Source organism: Panthera pardus, unplaced genomic scaffold, assembly GCF_024362965.1.
Source record: "Panthera pardus isolate Hobbes unplaced genomic scaffold, ASM2436296v1 HiC_scaffold_27, whole genome shotgun sequence".
Lineage (NCBI taxonomy): Eukaryota > Metazoa > Chordata > Mammalia > Carnivora > Felidae > Panthera > Panthera pardus.
In genome coordinates this window covers 125,247,240-125,274,268 of record NW_026526843.1, presented here as the reverse complement: position 1 = coordinate 125,274,268, position 27,029 = coordinate 125,247,240, and the positions used below count along the sequence as shown (strand labels likewise).

At 37.9% G+C, this 27,029-nt stretch overlaps 1 protein-coding gene across 1 annotated transcript in view; it reads left to right on the top strand.

Annotated features, from left to right (window-relative positions):
* The window catches only part of LOC128773881 (cullin-4B-like), a 137,978-nt gene that overhangs the window by 33,025 nt on the left and 77,924 nt on the right, over positions 1–27,029 (top strand). Inside the window, exons 12-14 of the mRNA XM_053891918.1 lie at positions 16,705–16,897; positions 17,696–17,800; positions 18,271–18,381. Of these exons, the coding sequence (XP_053747893.1) occupies positions 16,705–16,897; positions 17,696–17,800; positions 18,271–18,381 (409 nt within the window). The remainder of the gene's footprint in view (positions 1–16,704; positions 16,898–17,695; positions 17,801–18,270; positions 18,382–27,029) is intronic.

Sequence of the window (27,029 nt, the reverse complement as noted above, 5' to 3'; positions counted from 1 at the left end):
CAGGAATAAATTCCACTTGATCATGGTGAATGATTCTTTTAATATATTATTGCATTTGTTTTTCTAGTGTCTCGTTGAGAGTTTTTGCATCCGTGTTCGTCAGGGAAATTGGTCTGTAGTTTTCCTTTTTAGTGTTTTTTTGTTTTTTAGGGTTTTAAAATCTAGGTGATGCTGGATTCATAGAATGAATATGGACGTTTTCCTTATTAACTCTTCTTGAAATGTTGGTAGAATGCCCTTGAGAAGCCATGTGTCTTTGGACTTTTGGTTTTTTGGGAAATATTTTATTACTTACTCAGTGTCTTTACTGGCTGTGATTTTGTTCAAATTTTCTATTGCTCTTTCAGTGTTGTTAGTTTGTGTCTTTATTGGAATTTGTCCATTTTTTTCCACATTGCCCAGTTTGTTGGCATATAATTTCTTATAATAGTCACTAATTATTATTTGTGTGTCTGTGGTGTTGGTTGTGATACCTCCTCTTTCATTTGTGATTTTGATCTCTCCTCTTTTATTTGTGACTTTATGTATTTGGGTCCTTTCTGTTTTCTTTCTGGGCTTTATCAATTGTGTTAATTCTTTCAAAGAACCAGATCCTGGTTTTGTTGATCTGTTGTACTTTTTTTGTTATTTCAGTACCATGGATTTCTGCTCTAATCTTTATTATGTCTCTTCCTCTGCTGGATTTTGAGCATTATTTCTTTTACCCAACTCCTTTAGGTATAAGGTGTTTTTGAGATGTTTCTTCCTTCTTTAGGAATGTTTGAATTGCTATGTGCTTCCTGCATCCCAGAATTTTGAACTGTTGTGTTTTCATATACTTAGGCTTCCATATACTTTTTAATTTGCTTTTTAATTTGGTCGTTAATTTCTAGGTTAACCCTTTGATTCTCTGCCTCTCTCTCAAGTTATATATATAACTTGAATTCTTTTTATAAAAATATAATTTATGAATTCTCTTTATATCTTATGTATTTGTATTTATATGTTTATATAAAAAATAAATATATATTTTTACACATTTATATTTATTTATACATACGTATATAATTGTATTTATATACATATACATACATATGTATGTATGTACATTATTTATACATATGTATACAATGTATTTTTAAATTGATATCTGTACAATACCAGTGCTCATCCCAACAGGTGCCCTCATCAATGCCCATGACCCACTTTCCCCTCTCCCCCACCCCCAATCAACCCTCAGATTGTTCTCAGTATTTAAGAGTCTCATGGTTTACCTACTTCCCTCCCTGTAACTTTTTTTGCCCCTTCTCATCACCCATGGTCTTCTGTTAAGTTTCTCAGGATCCACATATGAGTGAAACATAATGGTATTTGTCTTTCTCTGCCTGACTTTATTTCACTTAGCATAATACTCTCCAGCTCCATCCACCTTGCCACAAATGGCCAGATTTCATTCTTTCTCATTGCCAAGTAGTATCCCATTGTATATGTAAACCACATCTTCTTTATCCATTTGTCAGTTGACGGACACTTAGGCTCTTTCCATAATGCAGCTGTTGTTGAAGGTGCTGCTGTAAACATTGGGGTCCAAGTGCCCTTATGCATCATTACTCCTGTAACGCTTGGGTAAATTCCTAGCAGTGCTTTTGTTGGGTCATAGGGTAGTTCTAGTTTTCATTTTTTGAGGAACCTCCACACTGTTTTCCACAGCAGCTACACCAGTTTGCATTCCCACCGACAGTGCAAGAGAGTCCCATTTCTCCACATCCTCTCCAGCATCTGTAGTCTCCTGATTTGCTCATTTTAGCCACTCTGACTGGAGAGAGGTGGTATCTGAGCCTGGTTTTGATTTGTATTTCCCTGATGAGGAGTGACATAGAGCATCTTTTCATGTGCCTGTTGGCCATATGGATGTCTTCTTTAGAAAAGTGTCTATTCATGTCTTCTGCTCATTTCTTCACTGGATTATTTGTTTTCCAGGTATGGAGTCTGGTGAGTTCATTATAGATTTTGGGTACTAGCCCTTTGTCCCATACGTCATTATAAATATCTTTTCCCATTCCGTTGGTTGCCTTCTATTTTTGTTGATTGTTTCCTTTGAAGTGCAGAAGCTCTTTGTCTACACGAGGTCCCAATAGTTCATTTTTGCTTTTAATTCCCTTCCTTTTGAGATGCATTGAGTAAGAAATTGTTGCAGCTGAGGTCAGAGAGGTTTTTTTCCTGCTTTCTCCTCTAAGGTTTTGATGGTTTTCTGTCTCACAGTCAGGTCCTCCACCCATTTTGAGTTTATTTTTGTGAATGGTGTAAGAAAATGGTCTAGTTTAATTCTTCTGCATGTTTCTGTCCAGTTCTCCCAGCACGATTTGTTAAAGAGACCGTCTGTTTTTCATTGGATATTCTTTCCTGCTTTGTCAAAGATTAGTTGAGCATGCATTTGTAGGTCCAGTTCTGGGATTTCTATTCTATTTCCTTGGTCTATGTGTCTGTTTTTGTGCCAATACCATACTGTCTTGTTGATGACAGCTTTGTAGAGGCTAAAGTCTGGGATTGTGATGCCTCCCACTTCAGTCTTCTTCTTCAATATTACTTTGGCTGTTCGGGGTCTTTTATGGTTCCATACAGATTTTAGGATTCCTTATTCTAGCTTTGAGAAGAATTTAGATTGGGATTGGGATTGCATTGAATGCGTAGATTGCTTTGGGTAGTATTGCTTTGGGTAGTATCGACATTCCAACAGTATTTATTCTGCGAATCCATGAGCTCGGAATGGTTTCCATTTCTTTGTATCTTCTTCAGTTTCCTTCATCAGCTTTCAATAGTTTTCAGCATACACGTCTTTTACATCTTTGGTTAGGTTTATTCCTAGGTATTTTATGATTCTGGGTGCAATTGTGAATGGGTTCAGTTTCTTTATTTCTCTTTATGTTGGTTAATTATTGGTGTATAAAAATGCACGTGATGTCTGTACATCGATTTTGTATCCTGCGACTTTGCTGAATTCATGTATCCATTCTAGCAGCCTTTGGTGGAGTCTCTTGGGTTTTCCTTGTAGAGTATTATGTCATCTGCAAAAGTGAAAGCTTGACTTTAACTTTGCCACTTTTGTTGCCTTTGGCTTCCTTTTGTTGTGTGATTGCTGATGCTACAACTTCCAACACTACGTTAAATAACAGCGGTGAGAGTGAACATCCCTGTCCTGTTACTGATCTCAGGGGGAAACCTCTCAGTGTTTCCCCATTGAGGATGATATTAGCTGTTGGCTTTTCATAAATGGCTTTTATGATGTTTAAGTATGTTCCTTCTATCCTGACATTTCCGAGGGTTTTTATTTAGAAAGGATGCTGAATTTTGTCAAATGCTTTTTCTGCATCGATTGGCAGGATCATATGGTTCTTTTCTTTTCTTTTGTTAATGTGATGTATCCCATTGATTGATATGCGAATGTCAACCAGCCCTGCAGCCCAGAAATGAATTCCACTTGATCATGGTGAATAATTATTTTTATATACGGTAGAATTTGATTTGCTAGTATCTCGTTGAGAATTTGTGCATCCGTATTCATCAGGGGTATTAGCCTGTAGTTTTGTTTTGTTTTGTTTTGTTTTGTTTTGTTTTGTTTTGTTTTTGCTGGATCTCTGTCTCATTTGGGAATCAAAGTAATGCTGGCTTCATGGAATGAGTCTGGAAGTTTTCCTTCCCTTTCTATTTTTTTGAACAGCTTGAGAAGGGTATGTATTATCTCTCTTTAAATGTCTTGTAGAATTCCCCTGGGAGGCCATCTGGTCCTGGACTCTTATTTGTTGGGAGATTTTTGATAACTGATTCAATTTCTTTGCTGGTTACGGGTCTGTTCAAGTTTTCTATTTCTTCCTGTTTCAGTTTTGGAAGTGTGTGGGTGCTTAGGAATATGTCCATTTCTTCCAGGGTATCCAGTTTGTTGGCATAACATTTTTCATAGTATTCCCTGATAACTTCATGTGTTTCTGAGGGACTGCTTGTAATAATTCCATTTTCTTTCATGGAATGAATGAAATTTTTATCTATTTGGGTCGTCTCCCTTTTCTTTTTGAGAAGCCTGGCTAGAGGTTTATCAATTTTGTTTATTTTTCCAAAAAAAACCAACTCTTGTTTGCACTGATCTGCTCTACAGTTTTTTTAGATTCTGTATTGTTTATTTCTGCTCTGATATTTATTATGTCTCCTCTTCTGCGGGGTTTGGAGTGCCTTTGCTGTTCTGCTTCTTGTTTCTTGAGGTATGCTGTTAGATTTTGTATTTGGGATTTTTCCTGTTTCTTGCGAGAGGCCTGGATTGCAATGTATTTTCCTCTCAGGACTGCCTTCACTGCATCCCAAAGCATTTTAATTTTTTTTTTTTTCAACATCTTTTATTTATTTTTGGGACAGAGAGAGACAGAGCATGAACGGGGGAGGGGCAGAGAGAGAGGGAGACACAGAATCGGAAACAGGCTCCAGGTTCTGAGCCATCAGCCCAGAGCCTGACGCGGGGCTCGAACTCACAGACCGCGAGATCGTGACCTGGCTGAAGTCGGACGCTTAACCGACTGCGCCACCCAGGCGCCCCCCAAAGCATTTTGATTGTTGTATTTTCATTTTCATTTGTTTCCGTATATTTTTCAGTTCCTTCTCTAATTGCCTGGTTGACCCATTCATTCTTTAGTAGGGTGTTCTTTAACCTCCATGCTTTTGCAGGTTTTCCAGACTTTTTCTTATGGTTGATTTCAAGTTTCCTAGCATTATGATCTGAAAGTGTGCATGGTATGATCTTTATACTTACTAAGGACTGTGTTGTGACCCAGTATGTGATGTATCTTGGAGAAAGTTCCATGTGCACTCGAGAAAAAAGTATATTCTGTTGCTTTGGAATGCAGAGTTCTAAATATATCTGTCAAGTCCATCTGATTCAATGTATCATTCAGGGCCCTTTTTTCTTTCTGATCCTGTGTAGATGATCAATCCATTGTTGTATGTGGGGTATTAAAATCCCCCTGCCATTATCACATTCTTATCAATAAGCTTGCTTATGTTTGTGATTCATTGTTTTAGATACTTGGGGGCTCCAGAATTTGGTGCATAGACATTTACAATTGTTAGGTCTTCCTTATGTATAGCCCCTGTAATTATTATATAATGCCCTTCTTCATCTCTTCTTGCAGGTTTCAATTTAATGTCTAGTTTTTCTGATATAAGTATGGCTACTCATGCTTTCTTTTGACTTCCAGTAGCATGATAGTTCTCCATCTTTCAATGTCACTTCAATCTGAAGGTGTCCTCAGGCCTAAAATGAGTCTCTTGTAGATAGCAAATAGATGGGTCTTGTTGGTTTTTGGTTTTTTTTTATCCATTCTGATACCCTGTGTTTTTCCATACATTCAGTGTTATTTTTGAAAGATACGGGTTTAGAGTCATTGTGTTACTGGTAGGTTTCATGCTTGTGGTGGTGTCTCTGGTCCTTTGTGGTCCTTGCCACATTTCACTTACCGACTCCCCCTTAGGATCTCTTGTAGGGCTGGTTTAGTGGTGATGCATTCCTTCATTTTTTGTTTGTTTGTTTGGGAAAACCTTTATATCTCCTTCTATTCTGAGTGACAGACTTTCTGGATAAAGATTCTTGGCTGCATATTTTTTTCTGTTCATCACATTGAAGATTTCCTGCCATTCCTTTCTGGCCTGCCAAGTTTCAGTAGGCAGATCAGTCACGAGTTTTATCGGTCTCTCTTTATATGTTAGAGCATGTTCATTCCTAGCTGCTTTCAGAATTTTCTCTTTATCCTTGTATTTTGCCAGTTTTACTGTGATATGTTGCGCAGAAGATCAATTTAAGTTATGTCTGAAGTGGGTTCTCTGTGCCTCTTGGATTTCAATGCCTGTTTCCTTCCCCCGATCAAGGAAGCCTCAGCTATGATTTGTTCAAGGGACACCTTCAGCCCCTTTCTCTCTCTTCTTCTTCTTCTGGAATTCCTATGATATGGATATTGTTCCATTTGATTGCATCACTTAGTTCTCTAATTCTCCCCTCATAATCCTGGATTTTTTCTCTCTCTCTTTTTCTCAACTTTCTCCTTTTCCATAATTTTATCTTCTACTTCCCCTTTTCTCCCCTCTGTCTTCAGTCTGCTCTGTGGCTGCCTCCCTTGTGTTTTACACTTCATTTAGAGCATTTTTAATTCCTCATGACTATATTTTAGTCCCTTGATCTCTGTAACAATAGATTCTCTGCTGTCTTCTCTGCTCTTTTCAAGCTAGCAATATTTATGACTGTTATTCTAAATTCTTGTTCAGTTATGTTGCTTAAGTCGGTTTTGATCAATTCATTAGCCGTCTCTACCTCCAGGAATATCTTTTTAGGAGAGTTCTTCTGTTTCCTCATTTTGGGTATTTTACTGTCCCTTATGCATTTTAAAAGCTTGTTGTGTGCTCTGCACCTGCGAGCACTGCTATGTTAAAGGAGGGTCATACACTGTCCAGGGTCTGGCCCTTCAGGAGGTGTTTTCTGGAGATTGTTACTCGCTCTGTGTTGTTGTGACTTTGGTTATTTTATTACCCTACTGATAGTGATATTTTAAACCCTACACCAGGCGTGCTTTGATTTGTTCCTTGGAGTAACCTATAAAGGAAAACAGACAAACAGCAGACAAAACCACTCAAGCACAGAAGAAACAAACAAACAGCACAAAGAAACAAATAAGAACAAAAAACTAAAGACTGAAAAAACAAACTGAAAATGACCCACTAGAATTAAATTAGAGGGTGGAGGCGTTGATGATGGAAGAGCACATACAAGAAGAGAAATGATAGGAGTGTGGGAAGAAGAAAAACTAAACGTTGACTAGGCAGAGAGACTAAAACGCTTAATCCATAGAGAGAAAGGAAAATAAAGGAGGAGGCAGGGAAACGAAACGAAGATAGTTACCCAGACAGAGAAACTATATGGCTTGATTATTCCAGAGAGAGAGAAAGGAATGTAAAGAAGGAGGTGTAGAACATGTATCAAGACAATGGATTAAATATGTCTGTTTAGACAAACCAATAAACAGAGTAACCAGCCTAGGGGAGGGAAGAGATAAGGAGGAGAAATGGAGGTGGGGGGAGAATATATCTTAAATACCCAGAATTGATCTAGAGTTAATCCAGGCAGTGTTGAAGTGCTTGTCGGGGGGAGTTTTCCACAGGGTCTGTGCCGCTCTGGTGGTTACCCAGTGCTGAGGAGTGTGGTTTGGTATAATCGGGACCCAGCTCCCTCCACTGTGGGCCCCAGGGGTGATCCTTGAGGCCCTGCCTTGATGGTGGTGGTGGCAGGGCGGGGGGGGGGGGGAATGGCAATCCCCCAGTCTCTTCTCCAGGGACCAGACTCAGTGGACTTTGTTTGAGTCCTCCTTACTGTGCCGCTGGCATAGATGGGGCGGTCCTTCTTGCTCCACTAACTCCCCCGACCCTGTGCTTGGCTAGGATTCAAAGTCCTGCTTCCCTGCGCTCTGGCACTGGGGAAGCGCCTCTCAGTGTGCTCCAATATGTGGCTCCAGCTGGGTTTGTGCCGCCACGCTTCAGGGAGGACTGCTTTTTCCTACTGCGGACTGAGCCACCGCCCTTGCAGACTCAGGCAGACACAGGCAGGCTTTGTCTTTACCACAGCACTCCAGGGAGACAGCCGCCTTTTCCTACTGCAGACTGTGTCCTCAGCCTAGCCACTGAGCCTGGGGGTGGCAGCTGCAGGCAGGCTTTGTACTATCGCTCAGCCCTCCAGGGAGGGAACCACTTGGTCCCAGCTGGGGACTGAGCCCCTGATTAACCACCACACCCAGGCCTTGGCTGCCCTCCTCCCCCTGTCCGGGAACAGGGAGCCAGACCCAGTCCGAAGAAAACCCCACATTTAGAGATCAGATCCCTCTCCATCTCAGTCTGAGGTCTTTCTCCTGTCTGGATATGGTCCTACACTTCCCTAGCTGCTCTTTCCTTTCCCTTTGTCTCTCCGCAGAAGGGGGTCCCTCCCCTCCATGCCCACGTGGGCTTTTTTTTTTTATCTCCCTCAGTTCACAGTCACCCACATGTTTTTCTCCAACTTTCAAATTTTCTTCCTGGTAGATTCAGCCTCTTTTCCTCCAGGCTTTGGTGTTCAAAGTCCCTCGGCTTGTGCACTTCTTTGTTTGAGAGTCGCAGGAAGTATGGATCTGCCTACTTCTCCACCATGTTGTCCCCTCCTCCCCTAAGCCATTGATTCTTTAGGATGTTCTTTAATCTCCAAGTTTTGTGGTTGCACCAAATTTTCCTTGTGGTGGATTTTGTGTTTCATACTGTTGGGATCTGAAAAATATGCATGGTCTTAACTCGGTATTTTTTTTTTTTTGTATCTCATGAAGGCTGATTTGTAACCCATTATGTAATCTGTTCTACAGAATGTTCCATGTGCACTTGAAAAGAATGTGTACTTTGCTCCTTTAGGATGAAATATTCTGAATGTATCTGTTAAGTCCATCTAGCCCAGTGTGTTATTCAAAGCCATTGTTTCCTTCATTTTCTGCTTGGATCATCTGTCCATTGATGTAGGTTGAGTGTTAAAATCCCCTCCAATTACGGTGCTTTTCTCAACGAGTTTCTTATATTTGTAATTAAAATTTACATATTTGGGTGCTGTCACACTGGTGGCATAAATATTTACAATTGTTAGGTCTTCTTGATGAATGGTACCTTAATTATAATTCACTTCATCTCTTTTTATAGTTTTTGTTTTAAGATCTAGTTTGACGTAAGTACGCCTACTCCAGCTTTCTTTTAATGACCATTAGCTTGATACGTGGTTCTCCAGTCCCCTTCTTTCAGTGTGTAGGTGTCTTCAGGAGCAAAATGAGTCTCTTGTAGGCAGTATACAGATGGGTCTTGTTTTTTTATCCATTCTGATAGCATACGTGTTTTTATTGGAGCATTTTGGTCCATTTACATCTAGAATAATTATTGAAAGGTATCAATTTAGTGTCATTGTGTTACTCATAGAAGTGTTATTTTTGTGATGATCTCTGTTCCTTTGTAGTCTTTGTTGATTTGGTCTTTTTATTTTGTTTTGATTTGTTTTTTCTCCATTCAGAGTCCCCCTTAAAATTTCTTGCAGGGCTGATTTAGTGGTTCACAAACTCATTTAAGTTTTTGTTTTTATGGGAAACTCTGTATCTCTCCTATTCTGAATGACAGTTTTGCTGTATAAAGAATATCTGGTATTCAGCACATTTAATGTATCCTTTTACTTGTTTCTCGTCTTCCATGTTTCTGTGACATACCTGCTGGGAACCTGATATGTCTTCCCATGTAGGTTAAACACTTTTCCCCTTGCTGCTTTCAAATTGTTGTCTTATATTTTGTGATTTTGACTATGATATGCATTTGTAATGGTCAGTTTTCCTTGAATGTAATGGGAGTTCTTGGTGCTTCTTGGATTTTTATGTCTGTCCTCCAGATTAGGGAAGTGTTCAGATACAATTTGCTCCTATAAACCTTCTGCCCATTTTCCTGTCTCTTCATCTTCTGGGACTCCTATGATTCAGATGTCATTCCTTTCTTAATAAGTTATTGGTTTCTCCAAGTCTTTGTAGCGATCTTTTGGTTTTGTTTACCTTTTTTCCCTGCTTAATTATTTTCCATAATTTTATCTTCTGTATGCTGTTTTGCTTCATCCATTCTCGGCTGTCACGGCATTCATTTGAGATTGCATCTTGGTTAGCGAATTTTTAGTTTTGGGCTGCCTAGGTTTTAGTTCTTTTATTTCTGCATTAAGGGATTGTCCTGTGTTCTATGCGTTTGTTTTTGTTTTTTTTTTTTTTCGACTCAGCTCGTATTCATATTATCATGATTTTAAAATCTAGTTCAGACATTTTACTTATACGTGTATTGATTAAATCCCTGCCACCATTTTTTTCCTGTTCTTTTTTGGGGGTGAATTCCTGCGTCTTGTCATTTTAGAGGAAGAAAAAATTTAATAAAATAAAAAATTTAAATTAAAAATTTAAACACGAAATAAATAAAGGAATCTAGATCCTAGGTGTGTTTTGGTCTTCTTGTTGAGAAAAGCTTAATAGGATAGAGTAAAAAAAGAAAGGGAAAAAGTTAAAAAATTAAAAACTAAAAAAAAAATTAAATAATAGAGTAGAATAAAAATTTTAAAAATAAAAAATAACTTGTTTCTGATATAGAAATAGAAAAATAACACAAACAAAAACAGAAGGAAAGAAAATCAACAAATAAATGAAACAGCAAACAGCAAGAAACCTGAATGAAGTTACATCTAGTTTCCCTGGTGCAGAACACTATAGTCCGTAGTCTAGTAAGAAGGTAGAAGGAATTTGTGCTGGTCTTCTTGAGGATGTATATGGAGAGCAGTTAGCAGGGCTTGGTATAACAGCTCTGTTCTCCACTTGATGGCACTGCTTAGCCTACTGGGCTTGATCTGTGTGTGAGTTTTCACATGCTCTAGAGGAGAAAAATGGCTTTATTCAGTTGCCTAGTCTCTGGACGGCAAACTTCACGCTCTCACATCCCACAGTCAAGCATCCTTCCTCTGTCTGGTGCTTTTGTCCACTCCCCACCTCTACTCTGGGTCCAAGATACCTGCCTGCCAGGTGGTGTCTCCTTCCAGACTTCTATCTCAGATGGGGCTGTGTTGAAAACCCCACAGTTCAGAGACCCTGGTGGCTCTGGGGTCTGTTTGTACTGATTCTCTGGGGCAGTTCCCTTTGAGCAATGGCCAGTACCCTGGCTCAATGACAAGACACTCATGTGATTGTGCAGCAGTGGATATTTAGAGTTAATGGCATATTCACAACATACAGCTGGTGCCCGTTTTCACCGCACTCTGGTATCTTTGTTCCAATACCAGCAAATGTGGCTGCTCTCCAGGGTCTGCTGGGACTTTTGCTTATGGGGAGGCTGTATGGCTTCTACCAAATGTCCTCCAAGCAGGGGTGCCACTTTTCCCCGTGTGGCACGTGGACCCATCAGACCCCTCTGTCTACTCGTGGACGTTCTCACCAGAGCACTGCCAGGTACTTTCTCACCAGAGCACTGCCAGGTATTAAGCTTCAAACCTCAGACACTGTGCTCCACTGTTTATAGAATCCTGTGGTATTGAAACCCTCTCATTTCTCTCCATCAGTGGTTTTGGGAAACAGAATATTGGTCCAGTCCTCTCTGAGTTTTTTCACTCATTTTTTTCTCTTCAGCTACTTTCGGGCGGGGGGGGGGGGTGGTTTTCTTGCATGATCCTGATATGCTACGCTGTCCCCTTTTCTCTTTTCTCCCTTCCTTCCACATAGGAGACTCTGTGGCATCTCTCCGCTGGTTAATCTCTCCATACAATGTACCTGCTAAGTCCTCTGTCTCAAATTATGCAGACTATTGCATTAATCCTCAGATCAATGTCGTAGGTGTTCAAAATGGTTTGATGCTCATCTTTGATGCTCATCTAGCTGCATTGCATGGATGAGACAGGGTGTGTTGGTGTAGGAGCTGCTTTGGAGGAATGCCTGCTACGTGAGGAAGGTTGGATGGAGTGGATCTACAGTGGAACTTGGAAGCAGGGGAACCAGATGGCAGGGGAACTCTTTCCCTCGGAGGCAGGGGAACTCTTTCTGATAGAAAGATAGGTGCAGAGTGTTCACACTAGTTCCTATAAATGTCTGTGTATCTCGACCGGGGAATGGGAAAGAAATGGCATCTGTTAACACTTACGTTCCTGGCATAGCATCCTAAAATTTCTGCTCCACTCCCAGGACGTATTCTGAGGTTAGTAACTAAATCTCCTTCACATATACCTCAGGCTCTTTCAGAAGTCCTGCTTCTGTGCTATATCTTATCCAGGTTATTGTTTATACTTGCTCTTCAAGATAGAGACTCAGTTTCTTTCTTTCTTAGAGAAAAAGAGAGCATGAGTGAGGTGAGAAGCAGAGGAAGAGAGAGAATTTAAGCAGGCTCCACAGTTAGTGCTGAGCCTGACACAGGACTCAGTCTCATGACCTCAGAGATCATGACCTAAGCCAAAATCAAGAGTCAGATGCCCAACCAGCTGAGTCACAAAGGCACAGCAGACTCAATTTATTGCTACTTTCTGGTTCTCCTGTAACTGAGACGACTGATTTTTAAAAATACCTGGAGTTAAGCCCATGTACATAGTAGCTAAAAGTTGAGATCCAGTGGCTTTCAAAGCTACAAGTTATAGTGAGTTATCTTCTAGTGCAGGTCTCCTGTGCTGTGGGTGCCTAGTATGTGCCTGCTCTTCTTCCTTCTCCATGCTTATGGTGTTCTTCCATTTTTTGGTTAGTCTCACCAGAGGTTTGGTCCTAATAAAGTCTTCATTCTCCTATGTTTTCTGCTTTGGCCTCATCTGTGATAAACTGGAAAATATTTATGCCAGTCTTTGTGTAATTTTCAGATTAGTTCCACTGATGTGGCTGTTTTCTTGGTGTGTCTTTGGGATGAGGTGAGCTGGGGATCCTCCTACTCCACCATCTTCCCAGGACTCTCACAGATTGTTTCTTATGCTTGATTGAATGTGTTGTTTAAACTCTCTGCTGAATTTTTCAAAGCAGTAATTGCATTCCTTAGCTCTAGGTGTTCTAGTTTGGTTTTAAAATCATTTCTCTATTTGTGTTGATTCTCCCATTTATGTAATTTTTCCTGTTTTCATTCAACTTCATTAAAAACTTCCTGTGGTGTTGTCACATGCCCCTTGTTCCTTGTTCTTTTATTGTCGTGTGTGAGACCTGCGTATTTGAAAGTGATGAGCTCATACAAGGTTAACAAGTGTACTTTGGTGGGAAGATTTTTACCAGTCCATCTATATGAGGTTTCTGAACAGGCCAGCGTAGAACATCGATGGGTGATTAGGGCTACTTCTGGTGTCTCTGCTCAGGCAGGGTTACCACCAACACTGAGGACAGGCTGGACTTGCATCAGGGCACATCCATTGACTATTCCGAGGGCTGCTGAGATGCCTCTGTGGTTAGGCGAAAGACAGGATGTGCTCCTTTGCCAGGATTGGATTTACTGTGCGGCTACGTAGCGTTGTATGCTGGGCTTCATGATCAGGAGAGGCCACCAAGTGGGAATCCATTGTCAGGCAAGACCATTCGCTGGGCTCTCTACCTTTGCCACTGGTTGAGTGGGACCACCAGCTCTTTTACCTGGCTGAAGTGGTGTTTCAGACTGTGCACTGCATTAGGTGAGAGGAGTATTAGACCAGAGCCACTGTGTGTTGTTTTTCAGCAGAGTGGCTGACCAGTCTCCCAGATAAGATAGTTAGATTTAGGTTGGTGGCTAGCTTTGTGATTGGGCGGAGTCAAAGTCTGTGCCACATGGTCAAGTTTCCGGGATGACTGGGGCTTCAAGTTATAGTCTGTGGTTCAGTGGGCAGCTTGCCTGGTTTTCTGCCCAGAAGGGTCACAGACCCAGCTCCAAGCCAAACCAAATCACTGGTTGGTGACCTCAGCTGTACTCCTTACTCAGTTGCATTTGCTTGTGTGGGTGCTGTCTGGGATGCAATGCCTCTGCCATAATCTGACCTTTGATTATTGTGAGCTCTGTGTCCTTCTTTGTGACTAGCTTACACATGGTCCAGCCTTTACCATAGGTGGTCTGTCAGTGTTCCCTAGGGAATGATACACAGTAGTTTTCTTCCTGGGGCCACCCATGAATACTGGCAAAGCTAAGTGTCAGCCTTAAACTATCTTTTTACCACTGGAAAAACTAGGTCCAGAGTACATCTCTCAGTGTGGTACTATTCCGGCCTGGGGGAGGACAGTATGTATGTATAGTCAGTGTGAAATTGCTGACATTACTGTTTGATGCAGCTTTTCCCAGTTTTTGTGCTTCTAGAAAGGAGCACTTCAGACTCACCCAGGAGGTTCTAGGGTTTTCAAAAGTGTGTTCTTGTGTTGCCAAGTTTTCTTCTCAAAATTTTCTATAGAATAGACTAGACTGTTGCTTGTTAATCCATGTTTTTATGTGGAGAGACCGGGGTCCAGGACCACCTATTCCAGAGTGTTGCTGATTTCATTATCATTTATCAGTTTTGTTTATATTTGCTGTGAAGCATTCGGTTTTATGATCCTGACTTTTCATTTCAGTTTTCATTTCCTTTCATTTTCTTGATTTTATCTTTTGATTTGTTTCTTCTCTACTTCCCATGCTAGTTTTGTTTAGTTTTCTCTCCTTTTTCTGGTTCCTTGAACCGTAAAGCTAGCTATTTGATTTGAGGTCTTTCTCATGTAAGCATATATGGATGTAAATTTCTCTCTCTTGCATCGTTTTATAAATTTTGGTATATGGTGTTGTAATTTTCATTTGTGTCTGTTTTCTAATTTCCTACGTGACTTGTTTGGCTGTTAAAGAATGTGTTTAATTTGCACATAATTGCAGTTTTCCACTTTTTCTTTCTGAAAATCATTTCTGGTTTTGTCCCATTGTGGTGAGATAATATATTTTGTGTGATTTTAATCTTTTACATTTTATTGCAGATAGTTGTGTGGCCTAAAATCCTGAGAGTGTTCTGGGTGAATTTAAGAAAAATGTACATTCTGATGTTCTGTGGATTATTAATATATCTGTTAGGTCTAGTTTAAATGTTGTTTTGTTGTCTATTTTTTCTTTATGTTTGTCCACTTGTTATATCAGTTTATTAAAGCGGGCCAGTAAAGTATCCCACTATTGTACAACTTCCTCCCCCGTTTGTGTGAATTTTTGCTTCAGAAGGTTTAAAGCTCTATCTTAGAAATTGTTCTATTTCTTGACAAATTGACTCTTTTTTAAAAGTAATCTCTATACTCATTGTGGGGCTTGAACTAAAAGCCTGAGGTCAAGAGTCAGGTATTCTACAGACTAAGCCAGCCAAGCACCTCTAAACTGACCCTTTTTAAAATATAATATTTTTCTTTTTCTACTGTAACAAAGGCAAGTTTGTCTAATAGGGGTATAGCCACTGCAGCTCTCTTTTATTACGACTTGTGTGATATTACGACTTGTTCCTTCCTTTTTCTTTGAATATTATTTGTGTCTTTGGATCAAAAGGGAGTCCAAGTAGTAGATTAGGTTTTCAAAATTTGTTTCGCCAGTATCTACCTTTCAACTGGGGAGTTTATTCCATGTACACTTAATTATTGACAAGAAAGGCCTTCTGCCATTATAATGTTTGCTTTTTATGTGTCTTATGTGTATATAAAAGTTCTTTCATTACAGCCTGATTTTACTGCTGACTTTTTCTAGTGCACTCCTTAGATTCATCTCTGATTTAATTGTCTGTGTGTTTTAAAATTCTTTTGTTATTGATTGATTTGGGGATTGTAAGGAGAATCTTTTTTATTAAATATAGTTTGAAATTGGGGCGCCTGGGTGGCTCAGTCGGTTAAGCGGCCGACTTCGGCTCAGGTCACGATCTCGCGGTCCGTGAGTTCGAGCCCCGCATCGGGCTCTGTGCTGACAGCTCAGAGCCTGGAGCCTGTTTCAGATTCTGTGTCTCCCTCTCTCTCTGCCCCTCCCCTGTTCATGCTCTGTCTCTCTCTGTCTCAAAAATAAATAAACGTTAAAAAAATTAAAAATAATCAAAATCTCTAAAAAAATATATAGTTTGAAATAATAATGACTTAGGTTCAGTAGTATGCAAAAACTCTGCTGTATACAGTTCCATTCCTTCATGTTTATGCTTTTGTCTCACATTGAATCTCTACACATCCATGTTTATGAAAATAGGTTTACGTTCGTTGCTTAATACATTTGTCTCCTAAATCATATATAGTAACAAGGAATTATAATCTATACTTAGAAGAAACTGGCCTTTATATTTATGTGTGCTAATACATTTACAAATGTTTTTGTTCATTTTTAATATGTCTTCAAACTATTACCTGTTGTTCTTTTATTTCAACACTAAGAAATCCCGTTAGTTTTTCTTAGAGGGCAGGTCTACTAGCAAAGAACTATCTCAGCATTTGTTTATCTTCTTATTTCCTAATTTTTCTTCACTATTAAAGAATGTTTTTTCTAGATATAGAATTTTTGGTGACAGTTTTTCCGCCCAGCACTTTAAAGAGGTTATCCTGTTGCCTCTTGACTTTCACACGTATAATGGGGTTTATTACTATTGAGGATCCATTGAATTGCTTCTCTTAACTGCCTCTAAGAACATTTAGATGTTGAAGGTGAGATGTCAAGAAGTTGTGTTATTTCATAGTTTCTTTCTTCATTAAGTGTTTTCCCTAGTTTTAAGTTCCTGATTTTATTCCAGAATTTGGAAAATTTGATACTGACAAGTTTTGATAGCTTTATGATTCTTTTAATGCAATCCATTTTTGGTGATCCCTTTCACTTCCCTTTCTACCTCTTTTTTTTTTTTTTTTTGGTTTTTGTTTTGTGTATTTTCAGATACTTTTCTTCTGCTATATGTCCCTGTTACTCTATACACTCACCCTCCTTTTTGATTTATTAGGCACCATAGACTTGCATTTCTGATATGTTTCTAAATAATTCTCCACTCAGATGAACTTTTGATTTACATGTATTTATGTTGGCTTCGTTTCCAGATTATCTTGTCTTTATCTAGAAATGAATTTTTCTTTTGAAATTTACTGAATATTTGCATTTCTGAGATTTCCTTGTAAATGATGTAAAATTTTCTATTAAAGGTGTTTTACTTGCTGTGTAAATACAATAACCTGACTTACTTTTATTTTCCAGAAATTTGGTAGCAGCATAGTTATTAACCCTACGAAAGATAAGACAATGGTGCAAGAGCTTCTGGATTTTAAAGATAAGATAGATTTTATTATTGAAGCGTCTTTTCTGAAAAATGAGAAAATTATTGTTGCTATGAAAGATGCTTTTGAAACGTTTATTAATAAAAGACCTAACAAACCAGCTGAGCTTCTAGGTATGGTTTTCAATTTTACGCAATATGTATTTTATTTTTTATTTTGTTGTTTTAAATTATGTAACAAGAGTTCAGTTTGACCTCCTGATTTGTCATAATGTTGCCAGATTGACTACCAATGTTTGTAATAAACTATTTCTCTCAACTTTAGCGTTCACAAGACTTTGTTCCTTTGTTTAATAGTAACCCAGCCCTTTGGAAGCTCATGTGTCTTTAGCGTCCTATAAAATTATCAGTTTCTCTTATCAGTAGATAAGACTCATTTTAAAATAAATGAAAGCTTTCCTTACTCTCATGACACCTAATGATTTTATATTATAAGGGATATCTTTTTGCTGACATAAAAACTTGAAACACAGTATCAATTTGATTGTTCAAGAAACCTGAAACACATTATCAATTTGATTTTTCAAGAACAATAAATTATTTAGATGAGTACAATCAACATTTAATAAGTCCTTAAGACTTTGGGATTAATATAATCTCAGTTTCATGCAATATCTCGCAATATTTTGTTTTTAAAAATAGATTAGGGGCATGGTAGTGAGGAAATGACTATATTGTAATATTTGATCATTGAGGTTATAGAAATATAAAAATATCAGTGTAGAACTTACAGGAAGTAATTTATCTTTTTCTGCCACTCATCTGTCCGTTAACTCATTTATTCATTTTTTGTTTCATGAAAATTAATGCACCTCACTCTGGGGGAAAGTATTTGCTTGAACAAATGGTTTTTGTTCATATACATATTTGAAAATATAGCATTACTTAGAAAATTATTTTTTTACATTTTAGCAAAGTATGTGGATTCAAAGCTCCGTACAGGTAACAAAGAAGCTACGGATGAAGAACTTGAAGAATTATTAGCTAAAGTGGTAATTTTATTTAGGTTTATTCATGGTGAGTAATTTGGTTTAAATGTCTATTTAAAAGTTTTAAAAAATGGTAACATTGGGGAAGTATAAAGCACTAAGTGCAAATCCCAACCTAAATTGAATTCAAATAATGTTTTCTGGTGGTAAAACTGATAACTTTAAAAAGCTAACAATTCAGTGGCAATAAGTACGTTCACATGATTGTGCAGCCATCACAATTACTTAATCTCAAAAATTTCAGTATAAACTCCATACACATTAAGCAGTCATTTGTCATTTCCTTCTTGCCTTCAGCTTCTGGAAACCAAAAATTTGACTGCTCTCTATATGAACTTAAGTGTTCCGAGATACTTTATATAAGTGCATTCAGATAATACGTAACCATCTGTTTCACTTGCTATTTTCAGATGTATTGAATATAGTGTCTCATTTAATTTTCTGCCATTTTGCATTTTCCATCTTTGGCATTAAGGTGTTTTTCCTTAAATGTCACAGAGAAAGATGTTTTTGAAGCCTTCTACAAAAAAGATTTAGCAAAACGTCTCTTACTTGATAAGAGTGCTTCAGTTGATGCAGAAAAGTCAATGCTGTGCAAACTTAAACAAGGTGTGTGTCTTGACAGGTATATTGTTTGTTTCAGTCATATTTTTTGAGGGGGGGGGCTTTTGTGCTTCATGAATCTGGGTGGAGAACTATGATTTCATTTCAGTGTTTACCTCTCATTTGGTAAGAGCTTGTTCTACACATCATTTTACAAACTACTAATTTAATGTGGTTATCCAAAAGTGTATGCACTCATTTGGCAGCTCTGTCATCATCCTTATGTGTTCCCACAGGCAGGTTATTTTAAGATTTGTATTTATAAATTTAGGATATTGGCTAAACTCTGGATAAGGTGGGATCATCTCACAAACATAAGTAAAAAGTAAGAGAAGCATGAAGATGTATAAAAAGGCAATTTAACCTAGTCAGAAAATTGAGGACAGTTTCTTTAAGGAAGCATGATTGAAATACAATGTGGAGATACAGAAATGTTGACGATGATAGCAGAAGTTAGTCCGTGCTAGAAAGAGTTTAGCAATTTGAAACGCTGGGGAATCAGAATAATCAGAGAAGAACACACAAGAGCTGTCATAAAGGCTACACTGAAAAGTTAATAGGTGTAAGATTTTGCGTGACCTTGGAGACCTTGTCTGTGATAACTGTTTTGTACCCTGGAAGCAGGATTATTTAAACAATTTGAAATAAGTTGTAGAAGTACTAATTTCTTTGTTTTTTTCTTTGTATTTTTTTCAGGTTTTTATTTAAATTTCAGTTAGTTCAAATACAGTGTAATAATAGTTTCAGGTGTACAATTTAGTGAGTCATAATTTCCATACAACACCCACGGCTCATCAAAATAAGTGTCCTTTTTAATCCCCATTACCCATTTAAGCCATCTCGCACCCACCTCCCCTTCCGGTAACCATCATTGTGTTCTCTATAGTGAAGAGTCTGATTTGCCATCCGTCTTTTTTTTCGTCTTCTATGTTTATCTGTTGTGTTTCTTAAATTCCACACACTAGTGAAATTATACAGTATTTGTCATTCTCTGACTTCATAATCCACTCTAGCTCCATACATGTTGCTGGAAATGGCAAAATTTCATTCATTTTGATTGCAGACCACCCCCCCCCCACACACACACGTGAGGGGGGTGGGGAGAGAGAGAGAGAGAGAGAGAGAGAGAGAGAGAGAGAGAGAGAGATCTTTATCCATTTATCTGTCAGTGGACATTTGGATGCTTTCCATAATTTGGCTATTGTTGATAGTGATGCTATAAATATAAGGGTTCAGGTATCCATTCAAATCAGTAGTTTTGTATCCTTTGGGTAAAACCTATTAGTACACTTGCTGGATCAAGGCAGTTCAGTTTTGAAGTTTTTGAGAACTTCCACACTAGTCTCCAGATAGACTGCACAAGTTTGCATTCCCATGAGCAGTGCGAGAGGGTTCCCTTTTCTCTGCATCCTCACCGATACCTGCTGGGTTTTGTTTTTTTTTTTAGTTGTTAGTTTTAGCTATTATGACTGGTGTGAGGTGGTATCTCATTGTGGTCTTGCTTTGTATTTACCTGATGATGAGTGATGTTGAGCATCTTTTCCTGTGTATGTTAGACATAAGGATGTCATCTTTGGAAAAATGTAGATTCCTGTCTTTTACCTGTTTTTTAACTGAGCTGTTTTTCTGGTGTTGGGTTGTATAAGTTCTTTATGTATTTTGAATACTCACTGTTTAGCATGCATGTATTTTTGCTAACATTTTTCCCGTTCCATAGAATGGAAATGGGAAATTCTGATTTCCCATTGGAAATGCTGATTATTCCCTTCACTGTTCAGAATGTTTTTTTTTCTGTATGAAGGTCCAATAATTTATTTTGCTTTTGTTTCCTTTATTTCTGGAGACATATCTAGTAAGAAGTTGCTATGGCTGAGGTCAAAGGGTTTGCTGCTTGTGTTTTTTTTTCTCTAGGATTTTGATGGTTTCATGTCTCATGTAGATCTTTCATCCATTTTGAACTTATTTTTGTGCATGGTGTAATAAAGTAGTCCAGTCTCATTCATTTACTTGATGCTGTCCAGTTTTAACAACACTATTTGTGGAAGAGATTGTTTTTTCCCCATTGGATAGTATTTCCTGCTGTGTCAAAGACAGTTGACCATGTACTTGTGGGGTATATTTCTGGGTTTTCTGTGGTGTTTCATTAATACATGTGTCGGGGTTTTTTTGTTGTTGTTGTTTTGTTTTGTTTTGTTTTGTTGCCAGCACCATGCTGTCTTGATTACTACAGGCTTTGCAATACAGTTTGAAGCCAGAATTGTGATGCCTACAGCTTTGCTTTTCTTTGTCAGGATTTCTTTGGCTTTAGGGATCTTTGTGATTACATATAAATTTTGGTATTGTTTGTTTAGGCTCTGAAAAATGCTGGTGGTATTTTGATTGGGATTGCATTAAATATGTATATTGCTTTGGGTAGTATACACATTATAACAATGTTTGTTCTTCTAATCCATGAGCATGGTATGCCTTTCCGTACGTTTGTGTCTTTTTCAATTTCTTATATCAGAGCTGTATAGTTTTCAGAGTACAGATCTTTTATGTTTTTGGTTACCTTTACTCCTAGGTATGTGGTGCAGTTATAAATGGGATCAATTCCTTTGTCTCTCTTTTTGCAGCTTCGTTATTCGTGTATAGAAACGCAACAGATTTCTGTACTTTGATTTTGTGTCCTATGACACTGCTGAATTCATTTATCAGTTCTAACAATTGTTTTGGTAGATAGAGTCTTTGCGTTTTCCTACGTAGGGAATCATGTCATGTGCAAATAGTGAGTGTTTGACTTCTTCCTTGCCAATTTGGATTCATTTTGTTTCTGTGAATTGTCTGACTGCTGACGCTAGGGCTTCCAGTACTATGTTAAATAAATATGGTGACAGTGGACATGCCTCGTTCCTGATTATAGAGGAAAAGCTCTCAGTTTTTCCCCATTGAGATGATACTAGCTGTGGGTCTTTCTGGTATGACCTTTATTATATTGAGGCATGTTCCATGTATCCCTACTTTGTTGAGGGTTTTTAACATGAATGGGTATTGTATTTTGTCAAATGCTTTTTATGCATTTCTGGGAAGCTCATATACTTCTCTTACTTTCTTTTATTAATGTGGTGTATCACATTGATTGATTTGTGAATAATGAGCTTACCGTTGCAGCCCACGAATAAATCCTCCTTGATCAAGTTGAATGGTTTTTTAAATATATTGTGATACTCCATTTGCTAGTATGTTATTGAGGTTTTTTGCATTATATTCATCAGGACACTGGCCTATAGGTCTCTTTTTAGTGGAGTTTTTATCTGGTTTTTGAGTAAGGTAACACTGGCTTCATACAATGAGTTTAGGAGTTTTCTTCCATTTCTATTTTTTTTAATAGTTTGAGCAAAATAGTTACTAACTCCTCTTTCTGTGTTTGGTAAAATTCCCTTACAAAGCCATGTGCCTCTGGACTTTTATGTTTTGGAAGATTTTTTATTACTCAGTTTCTTCACTGGCTATTGGTCTCTTCAGTTTTTGTTTTTTTTTTCATTTATGTTTCAGTTTTGATAGTTTTTATGTTTCTAGGACTGTATCCATTTCTTCCAGATTGTCCAACTGGTTGGAATTTAATTTTTCATAATACTCTTTTTTATAATTTCATTTCCGTGTTATTTGTGATCTCTCCTCTCTCACTGATTATTTCATTTATTTGTGTCCTTTCTCTTTTCTTTTTTTTTTTTTTAACTTTTTTTTTTTTAACGTTTATTTATTTTTGAGACAGAGAGAGACAGAGCATGAACGGGGAAGGGGCAGAGAGAGAGGGAGACACAGAATCGGAAGCAGGCTCCAGGCTCCGAGCCATCAGCCCAGAGCCCGACGCGGGGCTCGAACTCACGGACCGCGAGATCGTGACCTGAGCTGAAGTCGGACACTTAACCGACTGAGCCACCCAGGCGCCCCTCTCTTTTCTTTTTGATAAGTCTGGCTAGGGGTTTATCAATATTGTTTTTTAGAAGAACCAGATCCTGGTTTCATTGATCGGTTTGTTCTACTGTTTTTATTGGTTTTTTTTTTTCATTTGCATATAAGTTATTTCTGCTTTAATCTTTGTTATTTCCTTCATTCTTCAACCTTTATTTGCTGTTCCTTTTCTTGCTCCTTTAGGTGTAAACTTAGGTTTTATATTTGAGACTTTTTTTGCTGTTTGACATAGGCCTGCATTGCAGTATTGTTCTGTTAGGACTGCTTTTGCTCCTTTTAACGTTCTAAACTGCCCTAGTTTCATTTTCATTTGCTTCCATGTATTTTTTTATTCCTTACTTTGCCTATTTAATCCATTCATTCTTTAGTAGGATGTTCTTTAGCCTCCATGTATTTGTTGTCTCTCCAAATATTTTCTTATGTTTGGCTTCATGTGTCATAGCATTATGGTCAGAAAATATGCATTATATGATGTCATTCTTTTTGTATGTGTTGAGACCTGACTTGTGACCCAGTATGGAATCTTTTCTGGAGAATGTTCCATATGCACTCAAAAGGAACGTGTGTTCTGCTGTTTTAGGATGAAATGTTGTGAATATATCTGTTAAGTTCCTCTGGTTCAGTGTGTCATTTAAAACCATTGTTTCCTTGTTGATTTTCTGGATAGATGATCTTTCCATTGCTGTAAAAGTGGGATGTTAAAGTCCCTTGGTACTATTGTATTTTTGTCAGTGAGTTCCTGTATGTTTGCTGTTAGGTGGAGTATATATTTGGGGGAGCCAGTTTAGGGCATAAACATTGACAGTTGTTAGATCGTATTGTTGAATAGGCCCGTCTATATGATACTGTGTTTTCATTGCTTGTTAACAATCTGTGGTTTAAAATCTAGTTTTTCAGGGGCACCTGGGTGGCTCAGTTGGTTGTGCGTCCGACTCTTGATTTCAGCTCAGGTCATGATCTCATGCAGAACCTGTTTTGGATCTTCTGTCTCCCTCTCTCTGCCCCTCCCTTGCTTGTTCTCTCTCTCTCTCTCTCTCTCTCTCTCTCTCTCTCTGTCTCTCTCTCAAAAACAAATAAACATGAAAACATTTAAAAAAATACCTAGTTTTTCTGACATAAGTATTGCTGCTCCAACTTTCTTTTGATATCCATTTCCATGAGAAACTTTCCTCCATTCCTTCATTTTCAGTCTGCAGGTGTCTTTATGTCTGAAATGAGTGATTCTTTTTCATGAGCGAGTATTATACCATTGTATTTATATACCATTGTGCCTTTATTGATTCATCAGTGAATGGACATTTGGGCTCTCTGTATAACTTGACTACTGTTGACAGTGCTGCTGCAAAGATAGGAGTGCATGTATCCCTTCTATCAGTACTTTTGCTTCCTTTGGGTCAATACCCAGTACTGCGATTGTTGGATCATAGGGTAGTTCTGTTTTTAATTTTTTCGGGGAACCTCTATTTTGGTCTCTGTAGTGGCTGCCCAAGTTTGTATTACCACCAACAATGGGAGAGGGTTTCCCTTTCTCCACATCCTTGCCAATACCTGCTGTATCTTGTATTGTTGATTTTAGCCATTGTGACAGATGTGAGGTGGTATCTCATTGTGGTTTTGATTTTTATTGCTCTGATGATGAGTGATGTTGAGCATCTTTACTTCTGTCTGTTGGCCATTTATATGTCTGCTTTGGGAAAATGTCTTTTCATGTTTTCTGATTTTTTAATTGGTTTGTTAATTTTGGTTTTGCGTTTTATAAATTCTTCACAGATTTTGAAAATTAACCCTTGAGCAGATATGTCATTTGCAAGTATCTTCTTCTAATCCATAAATTGCCTTTTCATTTTGTTGATTATTCCCTTTGCTGTGCAGAGCCTTTTGTCTTCATGAAGTCCAGATAGTTTCTTTTTCCTTTTGTTTCTCTTGTCTCAGAGATATATTTAGTTAGAAGTTGCTATGGCGAAGGTCAGAGAGGCTACAGTCTGTGTTATCTTCTTGGATTTCCATGGCTTCCAGTCTCATGTTCAGACCTTTCATCCATTTTGAATTTATTTTTATGGATGGTGTAAGAAAGTGGTCTAATTTCATTTTTGACAACACTAGTTATTGAAGAGACAGGTATTTTTTCCCCATTGGGTAGTATTTCCTGCCTTGTCAAAGATTAGTTGACCTTATAGTTGTGGCTTCATCTATGAGTTTTCTGTTCCCTTGATCTTAGTGTATGTTTTTGTGCCATCACCGTACAGTCTTTATTGCCACACCTTGGTAATATGACTGTAAATCAGGAATTTCAGTTCTTCCAGCTTTGCTTTTCTTTTTCAAGACTGCTTTTACTGTTTGTGGTCTTATGTGGTTCCATACATATTTTGGGATTGTTTAGTGTAGCCCTGTGAATAATGCTGTTGGTATTTTGATAAGAATTGCATTAAGTATAGATTACTGTGGTGGTATAGACATTTTAACAGTATTAGTTTTCCAGTCCGTGGGCATGTAATGTGTCATTTCTTTGTGTCAGTTTTAGTTTCTTTCAACAGTGTTTTACAGTTTTTTCAGGGTACAGGTCTTTCACCCCCTTGGTTCGGTTTATTCCTGGGTATCTTACGACTTTGGATGTAATTGTAATGGGAGTTATTTCTTAATTTCCCTCTGTGTTGCTTTCATTATTGGTGTTTTGAAAAGCAACTGATTTCTGTGTGTTGATTTTGTATCCTGCAGCGTTACTGTATTTGTAAATCAGGTCTGGAGCATTTTGGGGTGTTTTTTTTTTTTTTCATATAGTGTATCACGTTATCTGTAAATGGTGAAAGTTTTACTTATTACTTACTTATGGAATAACTTTATTTCTTTTTTTTTTATTTGATTGGTCTCACTAGAACTTTCAGTACTATGCTGAATAAAAATGGATAGAGTAGATATCCTTGTCCTGTTCCTGAAGTTATGGGAAAAGCTGTGATATTTTCCCAGTTGAGATAGATAGCAGCTGTGGGTTTTTCATATTGGTCTTTATTATGTTGGGGTATGTCTCCTCTAAATCTACTTTGTTGAGGGTTTTTATCACTAGTGAATGCTGTAGTTTTTGAAAGGAGTCAGTCATATGGTTCTTATCCATTCTCTTATTGATGTGATGTAGCACATTGTTTTGCAAATATTGAATCACCCTTGCAGTGCCAGGAATAAATCCCCCTTGACTGTGGTAAATGATTTTTTTAAATGTGTTGTTGTATTTGGTTACCTAGTATTTTAATGAAGATTTTTGCATCTGTGTCCGTAAGGGATATTGGTCTATAGTTCTCTTTTTCAGTGGCGTCTTTATCTGGTTATGTTTTCAGGAAAATACTGGCTTCATAGAATGGATTTGGAAGTTTTCCTTTCTTCTATGTTTTTTGGCATAGTTTGGGAATAGGTTTGTACTCTTCACTCAGTTTTTGCTAGAATTTGCCAGTGAAGCCATTTGGTCCTGCACTTTTATTTGTTGGGAGATCTTTTATTGCTGATTCAGTTTCCTTGCAAGTTTTCTATGTCTTACTGTTCAACTTTTCTTACTATAGAAGTGTGGGTAGTTTATGTCTGTAGGAATTTATCCATATTATCTAGGTTGTACAATTTGTTGGCCTTTAGTTTTTCATAATAGTTCTTTCATAATTGCGTGTGATTTCTGTGGTGGTGTTTCTTGTTTCTCGTTTGTAATTTTTTTTATTTTCTTTGTGGGAGTTCTTGCTTTCTCTCTTTGGTAAAGTCTGGCTAAAGACTTGCTAGTTTTTTCAGAGAACCAACAACTCATTTAATTGATCTGATGTACGTTTTTTTTTCATTTCTGAATACTTTAATTGTCTCATGTTTATTATTTTAGCTGGCTTCAGGCTTTACATTTCCCCCCCTCGTCCCTTTAGTTGTAAGGTTAATTTGTGTATTTGAGCTTTTTATTTCTTCTTGAGGTAGATCTGTTGTATAATATAATTCCCTCTTGGGACTGCCTTTTCTACATCCCAGAGGTTTTGAACTGTCATGTTTTCATTTTCATTTGTTCCCATGTATTTTTTAAAATGTCTCCTTTGATTTCATGGCTGACTAATTCATTGTTTAGTAGAGGGCCCTTTAATCTCCATGTATTTGTGGTCTTCCTGGATTTTTGTTTTGTGGTTGACTTTAAGTTTCATGAAAAGTTGCATAGAATCATTTAACCTTTTTGTGTTTATTGAGACTTGATTTGTGTCCTAATATGCAATTTATTCTGGGGAGTGTTTCACGGGCACTTGAAAAGAATGTGCATTGTGCTGTTTTAGATTGAAATGTTCTAAAAATATACATGTTAAGTCCATCTGGTCCAGCGTGTCATTCAAAGCCATTGTTTCTTTGTTAATTATCTGCTTAGATGATCTGTCCATTGATGTGGGCTGCTAAAGTCTCTTACTATTGTTGTCTTGTTATCAGTGTATTCAGTTATGTTATTATTTTTTAACATTTGGGTTCTCGCAACTTGGCTTTAGTAAACTCCTGGAATGACAATGCTAGCGGATTAGGTGACAAGTATCTGTGGATCCCTGCCTCCTGTCTCTGTGCCTGTGCTGGAGAGCATGGAAGAAAAATGGGACCTACCAGGTCCTTTGTCTTCAGTATTCCCCAGCATGTTCCAAAATCACTATCAACAGATCTTTCTGCTTCCCTAGTATTGTATAAACTGCCATTTTATGTTATCTCTC